General features: G+C 40.1%; 1 protein-coding gene across 2 annotated transcripts in view; it reads right to left on the bottom strand.

The window, feature by feature from the left end:
• The window catches only part of PNPLA8 (patatin like phospholipase domain containing 8), a 38,011-nt gene extending 22,213 nt beyond the window's left edge, over window positions 1-15,798 (bottom strand). Inside the window, exons 1-7 of one of the 2 annotated variants that reach the window (XM_066183084.1) lie at window positions 15,668-15,798; window positions 13,430-14,640; window positions 12,342-12,491; window positions 11,001-11,152; window positions 10,165-10,259; window positions 6,608-6,779; window positions 1,784-1,841 (exon numbers count right to left, since the gene is read on the bottom strand). In XM_066183084.1, the coding sequence (XP_066039181.1) occupies window positions 1,784-1,841; window positions 6,608-6,779; window positions 10,165-10,259; window positions 11,001-11,152; window positions 12,342-12,491; window positions 13,430-14,551 (1,749 nt within the window). In that variant the 5' untranslated portion in view covers window positions 14,552-14,640; window positions 15,668-15,798. Of the gene's footprint in view, window positions 1-1,783; window positions 1,842-6,607; window positions 6,780-10,164; window positions 10,260-11,000; window positions 11,153-12,341; window positions 12,492-13,429; window positions 14,641-15,328; window positions 15,595-15,667 lie in introns of those variants that run through there. The other variant, XM_066183085.1, reaches the window with a different exon arrangement.
• Window positions 15,799-19,438: the final 3,640 nt, after the last annotated feature.

The raw sequence follows: 19,438 nt of genomic DNA, 5'->3' as shown, positions 1-19,438 counted from the left end.
TTGTCAATTTCTTTCTCCAAAAATATGATTACTTAATATTGCAACTGGAGTTGAAGAATTGTAGTAGGAATCTCTCCTGCACAAGAATGAAACATAAGTCTTTCAAGACTTCTTTGTAAGGATACTGAAATGTCAGTAACAGAAATCACATATGTTCATCTAAGTGAAAAGCCAAAACTATATTTCCATTGAAAAAAAACCCAATTATGATGACAAAAAGAATGTATTTTACAGGTCTAACCACAAGGAGAAAGTACACGTAGTTACGGGTGAGTGTTAGAATGTGCAAGACCTTTAGAGGTGATGCAGCCAGCCTGGCTGGCACTGTCAGAACCCTCCTTAGCAGCCAAGTGGGTGCTCAATTCTATCTTGTTTACTCTTTTACAGAGTAGGGTGTTTTCATGAAATGTAACTCAACAGCACACAGCTGACACTGTGATATCACTGTATGCATCTTCTCTCTTCAGCTACTTAATTTAAATAATTTAATTTACTGTAAATTCATCCTTATAGAAAAGTATAACTTCCACATTACAATGCAAAAGCAAAACTGCCTGATTTACACTCCATCATTTGACGGAGGAAAAGTTTCCTGGTTTTTCTCATAATTTAGGTCTAACTAATTTCTTACTGTCAGAAGCAGTAAGAAAAATAACTTCAGAAAAATTAATAGAAAACTTATTAAAAGAATGCTTTCATTTTTGGCAATACTCATGTACACTTCATGATACACTCTAAATTGCAAAGTGCTCAGCACCTTCTGGAAAAATCCATCTTGCCATGAATTTAACAGCAGCAGCGCATAGATAGAACTCCATGTTTTATTTTGATTTTGCTGTGCCTTGTAAAGAGTGCCCCCGCTGACAGCACTATAAAGTGATTACTGGGAACAGCTAGTTTCAACTCTATTTATATTCACATTTTATTACTGAAGAACATGGAAGGAAGCCAAAGATCCCAGTTCAAAGATAACTTTCAAGTCAACACAGGATAGCTTCTCTCTCAGAAAGCAACATACCACACCAGCCTTTTCATGTCCTTGTTTTAGACATGGACTAGGAACGCAGTCAGTAAGGCACACGTTTCTATGTTTAGAAAAACGTGAATATCTTCCATTTAACAGTAAAGCATTGAATATAGTGCTATGACACCAAAACACCTGTTAATTACAGATTGTTCTGAAATATATGCTATTATATTTCTCTTCTTTCTTCACACCCTATCCTTCACCAAAAATAAAATACCCATGCTTTCTCATCTTTCATTCTTGTGCTGCTGCTGTATGTAATACCCCTGCTATGACTTTGTGCCTTTTCTATAATACAGGAAGAGAACAGATCTTGGGGCCCACGAATGTGACTGCAGAAAACCAGGTACTCCAAAGTGAGAAAAAACCCTGTCCTCTTGCAACACAGAGGACTAGTAGCAGAGATTACAGCTGACATGACAGGATCTCCAGACACTAGAACTCTTACATGAAAAAAACAAGCTTTGCACAACCCCACAATGTTGACCCAGTATTTCTATATTTTCAAGTTTTTTAACATCTCTGCAATATATTCCAATTAGAAGTATTAAAAATATGAGAAATTGCTGCTGAAATTAAGGAATCTAATTATTTTTTATCCTTTAAAAGTATGGGTTATCACATATGGAAGCCTGAAAAGCACTTCAACATTCATGGTGTCTATCCAATATTCTTCTAGGTTTAGAATTTACTCAGAACTCTAAAAAGTACATGTGAAATATACAATTAGTATTTGCCTTAGAAAACTGTACTTACCTTTGGACATCTGGACTTTCTTGCAGTTTCAATCATAAGATTTGAGCCCATTTTTTCTCTACAAGAAAGCATAAAAAATTGAAAATGTTTCATCAGTTTAGCATGAACAAGACATGCATTTTTATCATCTTTATTTCTGAGACCTTTGCATTTCAAAGAAGCAATATTTGTATTGCACTTTAATAATCAGATGTCTGCAAGTGACTTCAATGGACCAACATTTCAAACCTTCTAATCTGTTCGAAATAAGTCTGAAGAGTAGCTGAAAAGGTCTTGATTCAAGTTACACAGTTCACATACTTAACCATAAACCACTAGGATTACTCAGCTACATAGTTACACAAAATACTTTGCTACATTTAGGAATCAAAAAACCTACATCCTTATTAAGTGGCTCTACAGTAATGAAAAACCACTTTTCTGTAGTTGCAGAAACAAAAGCTCCAGAGAAATATAGCATTCCACATGATTCAGAGGAAAGTGAAACCATCTACATGTAGTCTTCCATAACAGTAATCCAATATGCATTTACCAGTCCTTTTTGAGTTAATATTTTTTCACATAAATACATTTTTATAAATCACACTAATGGTCAGCATTGTAATTTCTCATCATATCAGGGTCAGTATTCCCATTGCCAGCTAGAAGACAGGCCTTCTGTAGAGGAGACTGGAACAAATTACCATACTAGCCAGTAATCTCACCTCACCATCTATTTCAACTTTGATTTGCTAACTATAAAGGTATAAAACTCCTAGAGAGTATGGTCACCCATAATGATTCCAAACAGGCTTTCCTTTAAATCAGCAGGGTTCCTTCCTGCCCTAGAACAGAGCCCACCCAAACACTGGTGGTGCATCTGCCTTATTCTGCAATGATGGTTTTCCATACTGCCACACTTTCAAAGTGAAGATCTTCCACGTGCTGTTATGAGATCACCCATCTACAGCTTGCACCCATGACAGGAGGGAGTGGTGCTTCCACTGTTAAAAACAACACCTTTATCGACCTGCTCAGGTCAGAAGATAAAAGAAGCTTTAAAGGCCACTGCAGCAGCAGTCCTTCATGCAGACAGTAGACTGTATGTGCAATTAGGACAATTGGCTACTCTTCTAGTGGATATTTGTGCTTGGAGGTTGGCTGCATACGTGTCCTTGACAGGGAAGAAGGAAGTAAAACAGGTTCCAGTCCAATGATAGGAAACTCCTGCTGACACAATTCTTGTACCATTAGCACTGTTTTGCTTTATTTTTGAATCAATTCTAGTCTCAGAATCACCAGCCAGAAGAGGAAGAGTGACATCTACACTCAATGATTACAGAAGGAGATGAAGGCACACAGAACCATGAAGTAGGAATAAAAGGAATGAGACTGACAGAGGTGAGATATCAAAGACATCTACTGATTTGCATCCCTTTCATCTACCTCTGACATGTCTGTATTTGGTATTTTTTCCCAAACCCTGAACGCAAAGATTAAAAAAATGCATAAGCAATATCCTCTGCTTAATTATGGGAACCATCAAACTGCATAACTATCTCATCACATCCTGTTTTTTATGAAGGCCAGAAACCGGTACTCCAGAGTAGGTACAAGAAATCCTTTAAACTAATGTGCAACTTCAGACATTACAGTCTAAGGAGAAAAGTTTAATATCACCTCCACATTTATTTTAGTTCTGTTGCTAGCATTAATACTGTAATTGTGTATTAAATAAATGTATTTGTCTCACTGTTCAATTTTCTTTTACAGAGTCACAGTAGAAGTAATTCCACAGTTTATTCATATACTGTGTTAAAAAAATAAAGTCTTCTAATTTTAATTTTATTGAATAGTCCCCCATTTTCAAAGACAAGAAGAAACTGGTAATACTCAAGGATGTCTTACTATCTCAAATTACCACTTTAACTTGTTTGCTTTTGTTAATGATAAAGACTCCTAATGTGTGTTGTCTTTAGGACACTGGCTACTTTTTCCCCAATCTTGCAACAGAAATAGTCTCTAAAATGGGGAAACCAAAACTGTAAATAGTATTTTAAAGGAAACTGTATTGTAAATTAATATAATGGCATTAGAGTACTTTTTGTATTTTCAATTCCAACTGTCACACACTGAATCATCTTGTTTGACCAGAAGCATACAGATGTTTCATTAAACTGTCCGTGACAATGCCCAAATCACTTTCGATATTAAAGTTACTTTAAATCCTGTAAGCATTTTACATTTTTCCACTCATCAGTTATTACTTTACACATAATTTCTTTTGCCATCCTATTTTTCCATTTATCTACTTTGTTTGTGTCTGTCTGTGACCTATGTCCTCTAGACATGACCTACTTAAACAATGAGTCTCTTACACAAACATTGCTCTTTCATTGCTTCAAGTCACTAATGTTGCAACACTTATTTCAATAATGCTATCAAGAACATATTGCCAACCATATGCTGGAAGAAACATTCTAATGGGCTACAGCAGTGATGCAAATACTCTGGTGAAAGAGCACTCAATGTAAAAGGCAAAATTTAACTTTTACCCTCTTGTAACAACAACAGCAGTACCATGAAATTATGACATCTTTACCAAACCTACAGGAGAGACTTTTATACCACATACTGGTATGGAATGTGTTGTCCATCTAGTCACTAGACACCAGTGTAAATTTATATTGCACTCTGTAGAACAAATACCTAAGTAGTATTACTTTTATTCCCAAACACATGCATTATCTATTTTCCTACCAAAAGAGAACATATCATTTTTATCCTATGCTCTGTACAGTGACTGATTGCTTTTCAAGACTACAAATCCCCAACATGAGATTTTAACTACCTTGTGAAAACCCCTAGCTGCTCACCAAATTTCTCCAGTAGTGTAAGACAGCATGCAAGAAGAAAATTGTATAAGTCAACAACAGCCAAAAGAAAACAGAGAAGTTGGAGCTATAAGCCAGGTTCTTACAAATGCAATTCAATATAGCATTACATACACTGATATGTTGTCAGTAAAATCCTCTGCATAATGTAAATTATTAAAACCAGTCCTCAAATTGCAACTCAAGAAATACGTAAGAGGAGTTAAAACAAACATATACACAACACATGAAATCAATTCCCCAAAGTACTCTGAATAAAATGTCAGTTAACCAAAATTAGTTGTCATTTTCTGAAATGCAATTTATAATATACCTCATGAATGCATAGAACATTGGCCTGATGAACCATCAACTTAATTATTTTCATCAAGAATATCTTCTGACAGAAAATACCACGACTGGTAATTGTGGTAGGACTAAACATAATACATGTCTGCACACTGTCAATGGATTGTTTCTATTTCAAGCAAGGCTGACAGATACCATTTAAACTACAAAAACACACACTGCACAAGTAATGCTTTTAAATTCAAAGCAAAACATAAAGCAGTTTCCCCACGCTATGACAATGTTAGACCTGCTCTCCAATACTGCTTTAAAAGAGATACTATATAACCTTACAATTTCCTTCTAGCTCCAGGCCCTCACACCACAGGGAAGCCTCTAGGAACCCCTTCAACAAAATGCCCTGCAGGCGTAGTATCTCCCTTCAACACTGCAGGTCACCAAGAAGTCATTTGTTGATCAACACATTTAATTTTTAATTTATTCTTTAGATAATACATTAATTGCCTGCTTTTGTCTATTGCACAGGAGCAGTTCTTTACCTCCCTCACATGCTACACGTAGCTGCAGAAAAACAATAGTATTTTAATTAAAGGTATGTAAAATACTTCCAACATGAAGTTGTGATTTTCACAAGACTTCTTTTAATTGGGTGGGGATGGTAATGAGGGAAGACAGAGAAAAATCTAACTTCTAAAAAAGACCTTCAGATATCTGAGAAGAAAAGCTCACGATATTCATTTGATAAATGTATTTATTTCTGAAAATATGCAAGAACACAGAGAAGAAATGCTTAGAAGCTTTTCTCTCCACTTCATCAAAGAAGATGCTTAAAATTCAGACCACACTGGTATTCCCACTATTATGTCATAAAAACTCTTTTAATCCCATAAAACACAGTAATCATGTTCCCAAAGGAACTTGTTATTACTTTTCAGAAGGAACCTTTTACCATTTTACATTTGCTCTCAGAAAAGATTGCTCCAGTTCTTTCAGTGGCAGGGTCAATTTATGCTGGTTGGGAAACCACAACATTAGTTGTAGATACAAAACAAAATACAAAATTATAAACAATTGAACTGACATCAATACAAATACAGATGAATAAAACTAAGAAATAAAACCTGTAATAAAATAATTCTTTCTAGTGGTTTTTCCCGAATAGCCAACAATGCACGTGAATACATTTCACAGGCAACTCTTAACACTACAGATAATTTATCATTGCAATCCTTACAGCTCATTTCCCTCTCAAAGAAAGTGGCAATGGACAAAGCCCTCCAATATAGCAGAAAATGTTAAAAAACCCTGCTACAGCACATTATTTAATTTCTCACCAATCTCCTTTGGCTAAAAAAGGCACAGCAGGTAGCTAGTAAAATTTGTAGCAATCTGCAATGAGTCAGATCAAGAAGAGCTGGCAAGCATACAGGAATATAATCGGAAATCAGTGCAGTAAAGCTTACTTTATTCCCCAGAGAATAATCATTACATTAAAAGCTCTGAACATTTTGGTAAATATGAAAACAGCTTTTTCTAAAGAATGAGAGTATATGTTAATCCTTTCTAGTTGTTTAAAGACTCTGCACACCAGTGAAGCAATACCAAAACCAAATGCACTCAGACATTGCACTAATTATTTTTCACCTGATCATCTTTTACTTACTTGAGCATTTTTTCCCATATATCACTGTCATAAAAGGCATGGTTCCAGCCCATTTTGACTGTTCCAACAATGACATTCTGCTTAAAAACATCTGATCCTAACTTATGGTACAGTTCTTCACAATCATCCAGGGGGATATGGAACAACCCCAGCATAAAAGCTAATATAGCTCCTGAAAAAAACAAATATTTTGCAATGTAAAGTGTATCCTGGAGTAAGATTACAAAAATGATTACCAGTTAACATAGTTCATTGGTTAACAGAATATCTGTCTTGAAACAGCAAGACCAATTGACAATTATATCACTAAATTCCTGCTCAGAGATCACAAACCATGCTTTAAAAGAACATATACAAGATAGAAAAAGTCTATTTTCAAAAACAGAAATATGAGAAGAATTACATTATTTCATTTTGCAGATTACAACAAGCATATAGCAGAAAGCAAACTAAATCCATTACTTTATGTGGAAGGGAAACAAGTAAGAGAAATCTTTGCTGTGGTATTAAAAATTTATTTGAAGAATCATTTGCTACCATGCAAACTCTTAAGTCAGTAGAGACATATTCTAGGAAAATTCTAGTAAAAATGAAGGAGGTTTCAGTAGTTTGGATTACATTTGCTTGCAACCATTTATAATTAGTTTCATACATGCTGCCACCTAGTGTGACAAAAATTATTACCTATCCTTGTAGGAACAAAGTAACAGCATTCAAAAAGCATTGCTGCTAAATACCATTAAAAGGACTGTGGAAAAATACAATTCATGCATTACTATAACCCTTCGATATATTAAACTGAAAGGGACACACATAACCTTTAAATCTAGTTGTGCCATACTGTGAGAATGTGTAAATAACCATTAGGAATAATTAGGACACATGATTTTTTTTCGATCTGGAAATAAATGCCATAGACTCGAATCAAATTAATTTTAAAAGGTGCCAATTCTTGAAATAGAGTAAGAATATAACGCATGTCCAGGAAGTTACAGATGGCTTTAAAAGAAACATGACTTCCAAGCCCTCTTTCACTCTCACAATGACCACCACTGTGATAGCTGAGCATTATAGGATTGATGGTCACAGTTTCTTAAAAGGTAGCACACATGCTTGAGGCAACCTGGGCCCACTTGACACAAAGTTTCATCAAGAGAAACTTTCTCAACCGTCAAATCACCAGATGCCTGTATTCAACTCAGACAACAGGCACCACCTAGAGACACACCATTTTCCCCGAGTCATGCAAATCCTCTGCCACATTCTCTGCCTCTAAACTCTCCAGCACCAGTTCTGTAATATCACACATTTGCTGTTTTGGTGAGCAGATTCAAAGTGAGCAGGGCCTATTACAGCATCATTGCAATGATCTTTCTCTGTGAAAACCCACATTTCCACCCTCTGACCCCCAATGAAGAGAAACACAGGAAAGGTAACTACAAAGACAGTGATGCTGAATTCACAGGAAGGGCGTTTCTAAACTTCAAAGGCAAAACAGCTAACAATAGTAAGAAATACAAAAACTGCAGCAGAAAAGAGAAGTGCAGTGCACAAGAGGCATCCTTCCTATCATTTAATCCATCACTCTTGTAAAGCACAATTCATTCAGCTGTAAAACTATCGGCATATGTACAGTCAATACAAACAGAACTTGTAACAGTGCTGTCAGATAAGCACAACCTCACGCAGCCATGTCTTTTCATTTATTATTGCAAGTTGGACAACTGCAGACAAAAGCTTAATTGTGTCAATAAAATTTAAAAGAATATGCTAAGTACTTACCAGCAGTCATAAATCCCAAAATTTGAGGAAGAATTAAAAACAAAGTTAGTTCTAGTGACAGTAGTGGGAGTAAATTAAGAACACAAGGCCTCTGTCCAAGGTAAAACACCTTCACTATCACTGAAGATGACACTGGGGAAGTAAGTGTTTTGTAGGGAAACCATCTTCCAAAGAAACAACCACTTACTGCTAAACTAACTAACACAGGATTTATTTGGAAGACTATTAAAAATGTAAAGCAGGGAACTATGTTGTGCCTACAAACAAATTCTGTCTAGGAGACCAAAACATTCTCCTCCACTATTTTGGGTCTATTAAGCAAATCTCTTGAAACACTCTTTATCTACTCATGGTGTTCTGTGTTGAATGTAATTTCTGAATAAAACTGTATAAAATATCAGTATAGCAAAAAATTAGAAGAATGTGGGTTTCTAAAGGAAACTGAGCTAGTAAATTATAGCGTACCTCCTATGTTAGAAGACATAATTGTGCTGCTCCTGGTCTAACATAATTTCTGAAGGAGATTACTATCTTTAAAGGAGAAACTTATGCTTTGGAGTTTCCTGCTTTCTAGGGAGGAGTAACTTATCACTGAGTCACAGGAGTAATTAAATCTGGGAGGGACCTGTAGACATCATCTAGTCTAACCTCCTGCTCCAACAGGTATAATTAGAATAGGTTACTCAGGACTTGTTCAGCCAAATTTTGAGTATCTCCATGGATGGAGGTTACACAGCCTGTGCAGGCAACTTCTTCCAGTGTCTGACCAACCCTGCAAGAAAAACATGACCCCATACCTAATTATAACTCCCCATACTCAAACTTGTCTGTTGGCATTTCTCCTATCACTGTGCACCTTCAAAATTATTCTAGATCCACCTTCTCTTTATTTTCCCATTAGCTAAACCAGGATAAAGGCCTACACTTAGCCTGCTCTTCTCAATGCCAAATAAACCAGTTTTTGCATTCTGCTTTACATGTCATGAGCTCCAGTCCCCCGATCATCTACTTGGCTCTCTGTCAGACTCGCCCATTATGTACAAAAACATATACAAGAGATTAAGGGTTTATAGAGGAGCTTTTATAACAAGGCATTTTTGGCCAAACAAAGACCCTTAAATTGCTGTGTATGTTTTTGTCCATGCAAGCCAATGTGGTAGGGGCTTTTTTCTCTAGAGTACCGTGATATTTCATGTCCAACTTGTTCCAAACCAGATCAGGTCCTTTTCTGCAAAGCTGGTTTCTAGGCTGTCAGCCCACCTCAGATGGAGGGCTCTGTATTTGGCTTTACTGAACCTGCCAAGCCATTTCTCCAGCCTGTACAGACCAATACGAACAGAGGGCACTGCAGCACTGACCACTTCCCCTTATTTCGGTCATTCAAGATCTTGCTACAGGCACATTCTGTCCTTCTGGTAGGTAATTAAGATGAAACATAGCTGTTAATTTAATTAAGGAAACAGGACTGACCCAGTATCAACTCCTGAGGGATATTACCTTAGTCTGTAAAGCTCCATAAATATCTAAGGTAACGGTTTCTGTGTGCAAATTGAAGATTTCATGTAAATTGAAAAAATGACAAATCAGTTTGAAGCCAAAAGTTTAACATAAATTGCCCAAAGTTCTTATTCAGAAGTAAAAAGAAAGACTCTAGAAATCACAACTGAACTTTCCCATCTTACACTCAAAGTACGAAACTGCAAAATCAGTATTTATTCTCAGATGTTCTTTTACTATATTGATAGCAAAACTCCAACTTATGACTTAATAATTACCTGTGCTTACGCCACAGATGTAGTCAAAAAGTTGATGAACCGGTTTTCCAGTTAATTCTTCTAGTTTCCTTAGAGTCTGAAGTGCAACTAAACCCCTGAAACACAAAATTCCCTGTCACAAACACTGCCAGTTTTATCTTACATAGCTCTAATCATTTTTCAATCACCTTTGCTTTATTATAACTAATAAAAATTGAATAATTCCAACAGTAAGAATCCTGAATATTTTAAGAAATAAAAGAGCAGCAGAACACAGTTAAAATAGAATGATGAATACTAAGTATGAGCAACATACTCAGGCATACCAAACATAGTAGTCAACAGCTATAGCCATAATGTTTCATAGCAAAGGCTTGGGGGGTGATCAACTTTTGTGGGTGGATGTAGACTAAGGATAGATTTTAGCTGCATCCGAACTACAAAGCGCTCAAATTTTGGTCTTAACAAGGCTATATAATGCTCCCTGAGGTATAGTATTTTCCAGTGTGGGGTTTACTTGGCTTTAATTCAATATATCTGAAATAATGGGAGAGATGCATTAGAGACCATCAGATTTGTGCTTCTCTAGCATGAAACAGTATCTGGCATGCTGCAGGGTGAACTCTGTTGGGATAGAGTGAGATAACTGTCTATGGCAAAATGAGCACCAAAACAAACACCATTCAAAGAGAAATGCACAAAAAAACCAATAACCATCCCTTAGACAGTCAAATGTAACAGAAATGTAACCCATAAATTGGCTCCTTGGGCATTTATCTATCAGAGAGAGACTGAAACTTTACCTCTAGTTACAGTATTAAAAAGGTTACAAGTATGTAAAACCCCAGAAGTTTTACCTTGTTCCTCCTCCATCAATGGTGAGGACTCTGACTCCCCAGCCTTTCACTGGGTCTGTATATCCAACCAGAGCTAAAATTTCTCTAACAGCAGCCTGAAGACTTTCATCATTAGCCTGTCTCAGTCGCAAGAGGCATGGGATTAACTTTTCCTGTTGATAAATACAAGGATATTTCATTCTAAGCACATGTTTAACCCAGAAGAATCCATTCTTAAATTTATTACTGTGGCTTTAAAGTATAGAAGTAATATACTAGGTGAATTTGGAAGAAAACTTCTCCAAATCTGTATTTATCCATGCCTTTCTCTAACAAGGGAAAGAAAGGATGTCAATATTATGCTGTACATACCTCACTGCTATAGTAACTACCTATCAGAATAAAACAATTAGGATGATATGTAAATATTTTGAATAGCTAGGAAAGCTGCATTTACCCGTTTAGTTTTATTGACTTAGTATCACCTCAGCCAAGGGCAGACTCCAGTACAAAGCACACCCAGATTCACTCACTAAGTACCACACTGCTTCAAAACAAGAAATGCCTTCTAAGTACACTAATATCAAAACAAAACATAAAATGCTTTCTAACACAGAGTATTTTTAAAATGTACATTACCACAAAGATATACAGCATTACAATAAAAATGGGAGTAGTGAATGCACTCTTTCATAATAAAGTAATTCATATATATTTATGTGAATGCCTGACCTGTACCCTGCCCAGATGATTCATCTGGCCTGCACTCCATTACCAAAGGCTACTTTTCCAGAAATTCTACAATCTGTGTCACAGGTTTGTCACATCTTGTGAAAAAAGGCACAAGGTTGACAAATGCTGTGATTAGCTAGTACTTCTGGAATAGTCTACCACCCACCTCCTGCTGTCTCAGTGCAGGGAACGAAACAAGTAGGACTAGATTACATGTACTCAGTTGATGCTTCTCTTGCCATCTCTCTTCGAAGAAAGCATGTAAACAAGCATAGAAAGTACTGTGCATGTACAGATCAACTGTACAGCACATTCCCATCTGGGCAACTGGCACAGAGGACACAGTGTATGACCTTTATCTACCACTGGAAAAAGCTATACCACCTACCCACATGACCATGCCGTAGGCTTCTAAATTAAACACTGCAATCTTACGAGCCTTTAGCTAAACTCGCAGCAGTTTGCATATAAATCTGCTTGAACCAGCTAAAAACTTATAAAAAGAGACACTCAAACGGTAATCTTTGCAAATAGGAAATATGACTAGTCCACAAAAGCACAGAAGGAGGTTTTATGTTATTGTACATCAAGTCAGATTGTTTTCTGTCTAAGCATAAAAAATATTTTCACCTTAATTGCAACTCCTCTGCTCTCTGGAAATTCTAGAAGATGATAGGTTAGTTCTTCAACCCTGTTGATGCAGACTCTTTGATCAGAGGATCTCCGTATGGCTTGAACTAAAGCTCGAGTCCTGTTATCAATACTCACTCTTGCAATGATCTAAAGAAGACAAACAGACAACATAAAACTACTCTAAGAAATGTGTAAAATTTGTCAGGACTAATTTCAATGTGTTATTACAAGATTTCTCAGAAGCAATGAACAGCATGTTGTACTAGAGATCTCCTACAGGCTCCAAGTAAGTGCTGCTTAAGCCGTCAACAAAAACCTTTTGATTCTTTATTTAGTGGAAAACTAAATAAAGTTTACAGCAAGAATACCAAACAAACATGTCAGTACATATTCAGATGGATTTTCAAGGCAACTCTCTGGTATTTAAAACATTAACAAACCATGAACTGTAAAATTACTATAACTACAAACAAATAGCACAACTAGATCTGTCTGTAATTATGGACTCTATGCATGTATGAACTAAATATATGTACCTACAACACACACACACAGAGAGGTGTATGTATGTATACACACACACTATTTATACATAAACTTACATAAACATATCTATACTTACATAAAACATTTAATACTTATACACAGATGTATCTATACCTACTTTTAGGTACACATTTATTTGTAAGTTTACATATAGTATGCATATATATATATATAATCTATATAGTTATATATATTAAAAAAAATCTATATAGTTTTACATATCTACTTATTTATCGAAGTACACAGAATGAATCACAGACCAGTTAAGGTTGGAAGAGGCCTTAAAGATCATCTAGTTCCAACCTCCCTGCTGTGGGCAGGAACACCACATACATACTTATATGGAAGTACAAGTACTTCTCTGTAAGTAAAAGTATGTGTACATATGTATGTAAGCATATACACAGGTATATACTTACTTATGTAAGTAAATGTGTATGTGTATCTATGCTTACATATATGCTAGTGTAGCATATATATATAGTTGTATAAAATATACATAGAAATAATACATACATTAACACTAAACAAAGACTTGCCTTTTCTCTCTGAAGCGACAGATGCTTTTCCCTCTCTTCTGCAGTCTTGACCTCTTTTGCTTTGTCTTCATCGCTCTTCTCAGATACTTCTTGTTCTTGCTGTTTACTCTTTTCTGGTGAAACAACTTTTGGATCAGATCTTAACTTTGGAACCAACCCACCAATATAGCTGTCTACAAAAGCTTGTACGCTGTTACTGGGATACGAAAGAAAGTTTGCAATACTTTTTTTAGTGGAAGCTGGGAGAGCAGTACTTGTCTTTTCAGTACCCAAGGTCTCTGCTTCAGGAACTGAAGTACCTGCTGAATCCACTCTCTTTTCTTCTCTTGTTACAGTATTTGCTGATGAATCAAGCTTATTCCTCTCTTCACTTTCAGAGTCCTGTAATAAAGCATTCTTTTTTTTTCCTTGTTCCATAACAGAATTATCAAAGTATGAGTTGATATGATCAGCCACGAAGTTATAAGTCTCTCCAAAATTTGTAGAAAAGTAGCTTATATGAAAAAGGTGATTTTTAGTAGATGCTGAAACTTCTGGAGTATCTTGACAAGTGCCGCTTGAACTTACTAACACAGATTCCAAGTTTTCACTTGCACAAGTGGATTTCTTTGCAGCTGGGTATCTGTTGCAATCGTCCTGAGTTTTGACATCTGTAACTTGTTTATCATTTTCTAGATTTGTGCTGATGTTATTTGCATCCGCACTACTTTTATTTGCTTTACCCAAAGTACCTGAGTGGGACTTTAATCGAGCTATCCGTGACACCAGTTCACTGTGAGTGCCAGACACGGCCTTTGACACAGACTCTATAGTATTCCTAATTCGGGACATGCGAATGCTCACCCTTGTAAGTCCTTTAGAAGAAGAAGTTAAAAGTTTGGAAACTCTGTAGTATAAAAATTCATGGCAATAAATGTACTTGTTATACCAAAATGTTCTGCTTCTGGCCCACTTACACCAAGGCTCACTTGTATGAAAAACTCTCAGGTGTGCAGCATGATTTATCCTCCAGCAGGCTTTAGGTCTACAGAAACACAGGTATTTGTTTCTCTGCTTCCACCAAAGACTTTTTGGGTTACCCAAAAAGAATAAATATGCGTCCAAGGATAAATGAACTGTCATTACTTATAAATAATTGCACCTTTTCTATGTTGCTTTCTACTTCATTCCAAAAAATATGTCAATAAATAAATCCTGTAACGTAGTGTTGTCTGAAAAAGAAAAAACAAAACAAAATGCAACAATGGAAACCCCAAACCAGAAACAAACTAAAATCACAGAGTTGTTTAAAACAGATGAAGCTTATGTATCCTTTCGGTAAAGACAGACGAACATTCAAATCAAATCAAATAATCTCATGGGAATATCTGCTGCTCAAAACATTTGGTAGCTCACCTCAACATTTCAACACGATATTCCCTAAAGGCCAGTTTAAGCTCATCTTGAGAAATATGTGACACTTCTCAAAAGCTCTTAGTGACATATAGAAAAACGACTGCTGTTTCTTCAGCAAATAATCTTGTGCAGACACAACGTTTCCAATGCCATTATACTACCACTCCTTGGCAGAATTCCTCACAGGGGAGAAATGGCACCAATGCTCTGAGCAAAGTTCAACGAAACGTGCCCATCCTAAGAGCCAACGGCAGTACGTAATCCTTACTCTGCAAAGAAAGGTGCAACTGGTGGAGCAGCGTTTTACACAGCACACCAGAGCTGTGCTGATACCACAGGCGCAAATCTATTATTTGCAGAAAAAGCAAACCCAGGCTTCTCCAGCGACTGTGACAAATGCCGAGAAGGGCTGCCAGGCAGGCAACGCAGGCCAACTCCTGCGCAGGCCGACTCCACAGTGACAGCAGAGGCGACACCACCGCCGGCAGCGCCATCGTTACTTACAGTCTCCTCTGCCTACGCTGTGCCTGTCCCGCCGGGTGACCGCCGCACAGCCGGGCCGCGCGCCCCGCGGCTATATAGGCACGGGGGCGCCTCCAGCCGCGGGGGCAGGCGCGGGCGCTGTTCCTGCCTTGCGCCATTTCCCAGAAACGCTGCCGAGAGCGGCAGCATAAACAAGCACCGAGTCCGGGCCCCGCTGTCCCCGGCCCACCCCCCGGGACGCGCGCGAGCCCCGCGTGCCCGGCACGCGCTCATCGTATTTCCCCCGTCCTCAACTGCCCCACGGCCCGATGGAGATGCGGCTCGATCCGGTGGCGACGCGGCCCGTCCTGGCGGCGGTACCTGCTGGACAGTCGCTCCCGCCTCCCCCCTCTCCCCAGGCCGCCGCCGAGCGCCAGGCAGGGCCGCGCCCTCACGAGCGGTGCTGCCCCGGCGGAGCGGGCGGGAGGCGGCGAGGCCCACCACGACAACACCCGCGGCGCGCGGCAGCGCCACTGCGCCTGCGCCCGCGCCGCGCGCCGGAAACAGCTGGGGCGCGCGCCAGCGTCCCTCCAGCCGCGGCGGGGAAGGGAGGGGCGGAGGGGGAGCGCGAGGCGGCTCGCGGGGCGGGGTCGCGCAGCGCGAGGCCAGGGCCGGGCCGGGCCGGGGCTGCTGCGCCTGCGCGCGCGGGGCGGGGCGGGCGGCGACGTGCGGCGCGGCACGCGGGAGGGCGGGGCGGTGCCTCCCCCGCCCGGTGAGCGCTCACGGGGCCGCCCAGGGCGGAGCGCCGCTAAAGGTTATCGGGTCCCAACCTCCCACCCAACAGACCAGACTGGACCAGGCAGCTCAAGGCCCCATCCAGCGTGGCTTTGAGCACTGCCATGGTTAGGGGATCCACGTTCCTGGGCAACCTGTTCTGGTGCCTTACCACCCTCACAGTAAAGAATTTCTTCCTGATATCTAACCTAAATTTTCCGTCCTTTAATTTATGCTCATTACTCACTGTCCTGTCACTATAGTTTTTGTCCTCTCTGCCTACCATGTCCGTCCCTTTCAGCTACTGGAAGGTGCTCTGAGGTCCCCACACAATCTTCTCGATGCTGAGCAGCCCCCAGGCGCTCTCAGCCTGTCTTTGTAGGGGAGGTGCTCCGGTTCCCTTACCAGCTTCATGGCCCCCCTCTGGGCTTGCTCCAAGTGGTCTATGTCCTTCTTATGTTGGGGACCCCAGAGCTGGAAGCAGCACTTCAGGTGGGGTGTCACCAGAACAGAGTAGAGCAGCAGAATCCCCTCCCTGCTGCTGCCCACACTGCTTTTGGTGCAGCCCAGGACATGTCTGGCTCTCAGGTCGGGCACAGAGGACCAGGTTGTGCACCACGTTGCTGGCAGCACTGGGCTCTTGCTGCCGCACCCTGTGGAGTCACTGGGAGCAAGGGGCTGGGAAGAGGAGAAGGGCCCCTTCCCAGCCTCTGTAGCTCCTCAGCGCGGGTGCCTTGGGAATATGCTCCCCATCTCCTGCTTAATGCTTAGGAAATAATGCCAGACATGTTTTTATGGTTTGGACAGGGTTAGTGAGCACCTTGGTCTTCCCCAGCCTGGTTTCACAGCAGCAGCAGGCCCTGAGATTCCTCCCTGCGTGGTCTGCCTGAAACACATTTTTAATGAAGTTCCCAAAACTTCAGGTGACAATGGCAAGAGAGGATGGATATACTGTGTGCACAGGTGGAACAATGGAGGCCCTACCATGAGGGTTAGGAGGGTTGTGTCACATTTACAGTTTCAGATTCCAGTTGTCTGCTTCTGTTCTTCCTCACTAATAAAGAAGTAAAATTAATTTTCTTACCTTGCATTTTATTCCCCAAAGGAAAATTTATACTTCTTACATATTGTAATTTTTATAATGTATTTTTTATAAATTGAACCGTTTAAATTATCCACATCTCCCAGAGCAGAACATCCCTGTCTAGATGCCAGGTGCCCACCAAAGTCACTCTGTCACTTTCTCAACTGATCAGGGGAGAAAAAAAATAGAACAAAGGACTTGTGAATTGAGATAAGGGCAGAGAGAGATCCCTCACCATTTACCATCGTGGGCAGAACTTGGAGAAAGTTTCCCCAGCTTGAGGAAATTAGCTGAATTTATTACCAATCAAATCAGAGTAGGGCAATGAGAAATAAAATCAAGTCTTTAAACTTTCCTCCCACCCCTCCCTTCTTTCCAGGGTCAACTTCTCTCCCAAATTCTCTCCCTGCTCCCCACACAGCTGAGCAGGAGGGTGAGGAATGGGACCTCCAGTCAGTTCAACACTTCCCTTTTTCCCATCCCTTCTTCCTCAGTGGGAGGACTTCTCAACTTGTCTCCTACTCCAGCATGGGGTCCCTCCCACAGGAGATAGTCTTCCAAAAGTTTCTCCGGTGTTAGTGTTAGTTAGTTAAAAAGTATTAGTCTGCAATTTTTACAAACTGCTCCAGTAAGGGTCCCTTCCACAGAGTCAGCCCTTCAGGAACAGACTTCTCTGGTCTGGGTCTTCTGCAGGGGCACAGGTCCTGACAGGAAACCTGCTCCTGCATGGACTCTTCTCTTCATGGGGCCACAGATCCTGCCAAGAGCCCGCTCCAGTGCAGGTTTCTCATGGGGTCGTAGTCTCCTTCAGGCACCTCCCTGCTCTGGCAGGGAGTCTGCCAGGACCTTCAGGAGAATCTCTGCTCCAACACCTGGAGCGCCTTCTCCCCCTCCTTCACTGATGTGAATGCCTTCAAAGTTGTTCCTCTCACATATTCTCACCCCTCTCTCCCAGCTGCTGCTGCACAGAAGCTTTTACCCTTTCTTAATATGTTATCACAGTGGCACTACCACCATTGTTGATGGGCTCAGCTTTGGTCAGTGGCAGGTTCATGTTGGAGCTTGCTGGAATTGACACCTTCCAACACAGGGGCAGCTTCTGATGTTTTTCTGCAGAAGCCACTCCTGTAGTCCCACTCCCCGCTCTTCCCCGCCAAAACCTTGTCACATTAACCCAATGCAATGACATTCAAGGCATGTCACTTCCTTGGTGAAGTACTCAGTGGCCACAAATATCTTATGAATCATGTATTATTAGGATCCTTTTGCACAGTGCAGTGACAGTTCATATGCAGGTGCTCGTCTGTTCCCTACTAAATGTTTCCAGAGTTCCTGCTTTCTGTCCTGTTCTGCAGGTATGGTCTGCCTGCCTTGTTTGTAGGTTACTACAGATCCAGTTGTATTACCCTGTGGCGGTATACTCGTGTTTTCAAGGTTTATCTACTATTCTTTAATTTATCACAGGTTTTCATTATAAATGCTTAATCTCATTTTAAAACCAAATATTTCAAACAATAGTGAGGCCTGCCCTAAGTGCCATGTGCGGCTAAGCAGGGAAGTTTCGCTGCCTGTTGATGTATGAGTTACATCATGTAAAAGCCTGAGTACTGTTACGAGAACAACACAGTACAGATAGTTTTAGAATGTGTAGCAGTGTTAGCTTAAGCAGCTTCCCTGGATGTGTTTGCTCTTCTGTAAGCCCCAGGGCTCTAGTGTGTTTGCCAGTGTGCCGAAGTGAGTTGGATCTCATCTGATGACTTAGGAAGCAGTGGCCCATCTGAAGCCACAGTCTGAGCTGGCTTTAAGCAGGGTAGCTTACTTTCTTACAACAATAAAAGCTAAGGCAAAACAAGACCTACAATTTCAGTAAGACGGAAGTTTGGACATGATAAGCTTCATCCTGCCAGGGCACATCCTGCCTCTCTTTGGCTGGCAAATAAGGTCTTGGAGGTAGGAGGCAACTGATCCCTTTTAGCTACACATGGTTCCTTCCTAAACAGTCACACTTTATCCCATAATCTCATTGTAGAATTCTCTCCTGTGCCTGCTCAGACATTCATCTCACCACTGCGATATGTACTGTGTGTTGATTCATACCTTTACTAAGGAAAACATTCAAGTATTTTGCATTTCTGATCCAATCACAGACCCATGTGTTCTTGCCACATCACTCTCCCCAAGGATGAGCAGACCTGTCTGATCTGACATGTTCAGAGGTACATGATTCATCAGCTTCTCAAAACAACCATGAAACAACACAAAAGAACTGAAAAACACTGGACAGGATAAGATAA

The sequence above is a fragment of the Chamaea fasciata genome, unplaced genomic scaffold, assembly GCF_029207755.1.
Source record: "Chamaea fasciata isolate MVZ Bird 193981 ecotype frontalis unplaced genomic scaffold, bChaFas1.0.hap1 SCAF_5, whole genome shotgun sequence".
In the NCBI taxonomy this organism is placed as follows: domain Eukaryota; kingdom Metazoa; phylum Chordata; class Aves; order Passeriformes; family Sylviidae; genus Chamaea; species Chamaea fasciata.
The sequence above is the reverse complement of the archived record's forward strand: the minus strand, read 5'-3'. Positions and strand labels throughout refer to the sequence as shown.